Source organism: Montipora capricornis, chromosome 13 (assembly GCF_036669925.1).
Source record: "Montipora capricornis isolate CH-2021 chromosome 13, ASM3666992v2, whole genome shotgun sequence".
NCBI lineage: Eukaryota > Metazoa > Cnidaria > Anthozoa > Scleractinia > Acroporidae > Montipora > Montipora capricornis.
This window is the reverse complement of record NC_090895.1, coordinates 33996202-34001201: the sequence shown is the minus strand read 5'-3', so window position 1 is coordinate 34001201 and position 5000 is coordinate 33996202. Positions and strand designations below refer to the sequence as shown.

Sequence of the window (5000 nt, the reverse complement as noted above, 5' to 3'; positions counted from 1 at the left end):
TTAATTTACCTTTGTTTCCATTGACAAGCTGTGATCCAAAGTGATTGTTTGCGATTCGGTTTACAGTGGTGAAAACTAAAAGAAAATTATATAAACTTCAGCTCGAAAATAAAAAATAAATGAAATCAGTCAACTGGGGAAAAAACATTTGGTGACCCAAAAAAATTACCAACTCATCTTGTAACAGTGTAAAACAGAAATATTTTTCTTTTCATTTTATATTATTAGAAAAAGTGGTTTTCAATTGAGTGTCAAAAGTAATTAGTGAATTGCTTTGGTTTTTGACTTGATAATGACGCTTTGCATTTTTGACTTGATAATGACGTTACGGTAACATTGAAACATCGTCAATTTTTATTGAACTTTTTAGCTTTTCAGATCTTAGAATATTGTTAAGAAATGTTCTATTGTCAAATGCTTGGTTTTGCATTGCTTTACTCAGGGATTGGTTTAAAGTTCTCATGCCACTTTTTTGATCAATCGATCAAAACTGGTCGTGGTTTGCGCATGCACATTTTCCCGCGCTTTGTGTCGGCTACATGTAATAACTTCAAGTTTTGATTGGTTTACTGGATTGTCTCCATCCTTTTTGATAGGCTGCAGTAATAATTACTTTGGTTTTGGTTTTACAACACTCGACTTAAACTTGCTCTAATAGCATGGGCAACAAATTACTCTTTAATTTTGGTGCAAAGTTTCAGGGTTAATGATGATTGAAATCATTTCTTTGATGTTTGATTCTTTCCTCTCAGTAATGTTATAAGCAAGAGATACAAATACTCTAATTGACCTTGTTTTCTATGTCCCTACTTTAACTCTGGCACATTTATGTTTATACAGATTACAAGATGGATGGCTCAAAAAGCTAAAGCTGCTGATGAAATAAATGCTCAAAATGAAAACCAGTTAAGGTACTCATAACTTTACGACAAACATTACCTAAAAAATATGCATCAATAATAATTCATAAGCCCATTGACTTACCAAATGGTCGATAATACATCATGTGCAGTGACTTTATATTGATGAAACCTCCTCCTTATTAGTATGCAGAATTTAACTGTATAAAGTTACTACATGTGGTCAACGCAGCTTGTTTTTTCTTGTATGCTAATGTTCTCATCTCACAATTTGAACCTTTGTTAGGACTCCAGAGGGACAGTCTTGAAAACTTGAAGCATGTGTTTTATCAGGGCCAAAACCACATGGCTATGCCTCATGTTTTTAAACCAGTCCTGATAAAGGCAAAGGAAGTCATAAATTTGTTTCCTACCTTTGACTCTAATTTTTTTCCTCATTTGTGTCTTTGCCTGTTGCCAAGCAACCTTCATATCTTCTTGTGGATATATCACATCATTCTCGCCATCAATGTTTGCTTTTTTGATACCTGCTGCATGAGAACCTTGATAAATTACCTCACTTACCAGGGGTTCTTGTTGTTTGCTTAATGATGGCTGTTTCAGGGGTCATAGGTTTTATTCCTGTCAGGGAGCCTGATCTCCCGTTTAGTTGTCCATGCACCAATTATTGCCCTGGAGCACTGATTGGGGACACTGTAAACTGAAATTAACAATAATAACGTAAATCAAGTCACATGTTGGTTTTTGAAGAGAGGGGAAACCGGAGTACCCGGAGAAAACCTCTTGGTGAAGAGTAGAGATTACCAACAAACTCAACCCACATGACTCTGAGTCTGGGAGTCGAACCTGGGCCACATTGGTGAGAGGTGAGTGCTCTCACCACTGCACCATCCCTGTGCCCCAATCTACTCACTTTGGGAAGTACAGGACATTAGAGGACATGGTCCTTGTCATGGTGTTTTGACCTTGTCAGGGAGTCAGGGAGTCAGGGTGGTTTAGTGGTCATCAATCGTGCCTCCCACCTCTGTGACCCAGGTTCAACTCTGGCCTCGGGTTGTATGTGGGCTGAGTTTCAGTCGATCTCAACCTGACTCTGAGGGTTTTTCTCCGGGTACTCCGGTTTTCCTCCCTCCTCAAAATCGACTCCCAGTCATTTACATCTGGCTGGGTTTGCGGTGCTCCGAGATCACACATGGATCGTATGGCGGCAGCCATGGGCGCCTTCACATGCATTCGGTCCGATCTTGTTGAGCCGGTTTGATCCTGAAAAGCCCTTGTTGGGAGCGGTCAACTGAAAGCACATTTACATTTGCAGTGTAACATGTACACTACAAATTATTTAAGTCACTGGGTGCTGTCACCACTGCGCCATCCCTCATACCTTGTACCTGCCAAACCTCATACTGTATCAACAAAGGTTGAGTTAATTTTATCAAGACCTGTTTGTAACATGCTTCATTGCCTTCCTTAGATTAAGACAACAAAAGCTTTTAAAGGATTTATCAGAAGCAGCAAAAGAACCAGTAAATATAAAGTAAGCATCATAATAAAATAATACCCTTTTATACCAGTAATTGAATTTTAATCTAAATGATCTTCATAAGTTGTTTTTACACAATGGTATTACTTTGTTTTTCCTTTTAATAGTTGTGATCATGATACACCCATGATTCCTTCCTGCGTTATTGTATCCATTCCATCATATCCCGACAAAAAGATTGTAAGTACAGTACAGTGCTGTAGAGATGTGTTTCGGTTTACTATTTCATAAAACTGGGGTTGACCTTTAAGAGTTAACATGGATAGCTTTTCATATTGTTTTATTGCAAAACACATTTGGGTGATAAGAGCTTATCTGGTATCCAGTGTTAGAATACTGTTGGTAACTTGTTAGTAAGTCTATCTTCAATCTTGAGGGCACTTTGTCAATTAAAGCCAGTGTTGTTATTTGCATACATTACAATATGTACAATACATACTGAATTGACCGCTCCCCGTAGGGGCTTTTCAGGCCCAATGAAACACAACGAAACGACAGAACAGAACAACAACAACTGTTAAGAATCCCAACTCAGGTCAATCCTCGGAGCCCCGCTGGGGGAGCATAAGGCACCGACAAACTTCTTCCATTCAGACCGGTCCTGGGCCAGCCACCACAGCTCGTTCCACGTCTTTCCAGCTGTTTTCATCTCGTCCTCGATGGTCCTTCGCCAAGTGCCGAGTGGTCTACCCCGGTGCCTCTTCCCAGGGGGCGCCCAAGACAGCGCCTCGAGCGGGTGCCGGCCTTTCTTCATGCAAAGGACATGGCCAAGCCACATCCACCGTCTTCTTTTCACCTCCAGAACGATGTTATTCACCCCTGTGCGCCTCCAGATCTCCTCATTGCACACCTTTTCTTGCCACCTGACTTTCAATATTCTCCGTAAGCATCTCCCTTTCATTCTTCCATTCAGACCGGTCCTGGGCAGCCACCGCAGCTCGTTCCACGTCTTTCCAGCTGTTTTCATCTCATCCTCGATGGTCCTCCGCCAAGTGCCGAGTGGTCTAGCCCGGTGCCTCTTCCCAGGGGGCGCCCAAGACAGCGCCTCGAGGGGGTGCCGGCCTTTCTTCATGCGAAGGACATGGCCAAGCCACGTCCACCGTCTTCTTTTCACCTCCAGAACGATGTTATTCACCCCTGTGCGCCTCCAGATCTCCTCATTGCACACCTTTTCTTGCCACCTGACTTTCAATATTCTTCGTAAGCATCTCCCTTTGAAGCCCCGAAGTTTGCTCGCCAACTTCTTGTTGGTTCTCCACGTCTCTGAGGCGTAGAGAAGAGTTGAACGTACGTTGGACTGGTAGATTCTGACCTTAGTTTTGGTACTGAGAGTTGTGGACTTCCAAATCTTGTTCAGTTTCTTGAACGCCTGAGCTGCGAGACCAATTCTGGAAGACACCTCTTTGTCGATGTTGCTGTCTCGGATGAAATGTAGCTCCAAGGTACTTGAAGTCTTTGACTTCCTCCAGTGGTTCGCCTTCTACCGTCACAGGTAGTCTGGACTTGTTTTTTGCCTTCATGACCTTGGTCTTTGCTGCATGAATCTTCTGCCCAACTTTCTTGGCAGTTGATGCCACCCTATCAGTCTTTTCCTGAATGTCAGTGTGCGTGTGGGCTAAGAGAGCGAGATCATCTGCGAAGTCGCTGTCCTCCAGGCGGTGAAACAATCCCCAGACCAAGCCACGGGGTTTGTCAGCAGTAGTTGTCCTCATGATGTAGTCAATTACGATGAGGAAGAGGAGCGGTGAAATGATACAGCCCTGCCGAACACCGGTCTTGACCTGGAACCACTCACTGTGTTGGCCTTCATGTCGCACACAACACAAATTGTTGGTGTACATGTCTTTGACGATGTTAATTACTTTGGGTGGGAGGCCATACAGACTCATGATGTGCCAAAGGGAAGGGTGGCTGGAGGCAAACCAGTTGGCTATTTACAAGTGCAGCTGGGAAGTTGAACCAGGGAATACCAGGATCAAATTCAACGAGTGGTCAGAGCGAGTCTTGAACCCGGGATTTCCGGATCTCAAGGCAAGCACCCTAACCACTGGGCCACACTGCATCTTAATTAAAGCAAACAAATCTTTCATGGTGTAAATTTGGTACTATCTTTCAACAGGATGCTCATGATGGTGAAGTTAATGCAGCCAGGTTCAGTTTATCAGGAAAATTTTTTGCTACTGGAGGAGCCGACAGACGAGTCAAGATCTGGGAGCAAGTAAATGGTCAGAATTAAATAGTGACAGATTATTTTTATAAAATAATAATTTTTTTGCAAGGGGCAACCACCATCATAAAAGAACTAGCTATGTCTATCAGTTGACTTTTGTGCAAATTTGTAGAGTTAGAGAACTCTTTGGAATAGCATGTTTTGTGTGGTGAAGTTTTTTTCCTCATTTTTACTTGTCTTTTTTCCTCTCCCCTCCCTCCAAATTAATGAAGTGTGATAGGTTGCTTGATATTACCCATAATAGGTATGATCATGATAACTGGGGAGCCTGCAAACAGGTGTTTCAGATGAATAGTGCTTCATTAAACGCTAAGGGATTGCGGCTCACACTGTGCGGGGAAGTGGCCTTTTTTTCAGAGTAATTACTAGG

The 5000-nt window shown here is 42.6% G+C and overlaps 1 protein-coding gene across 1 annotated transcript in view; it reads left to right on the top strand.

The window, feature by feature from the left end:
* LOC138028496 (autophagy-related protein 16-1-like) overlaps positions 1-5000 on the top strand; it is a 20482-nt gene that overhangs the window by 6711 nt on the left and 8771 nt on the right. Inside the window, exons 8-11 of the mRNA XM_068876051.1 lie at positions 841-911; positions 2332-2394; positions 2508-2580; positions 4520-4625. Coding sequence (XP_068732152.1) covers positions 841-911; positions 2332-2394; positions 2508-2580; positions 4520-4625 — 313 coding nt within the window. The remainder of the gene's footprint in view (positions 1-840; positions 912-2331; positions 2395-2507; positions 2581-4519; positions 4626-5000) is intronic.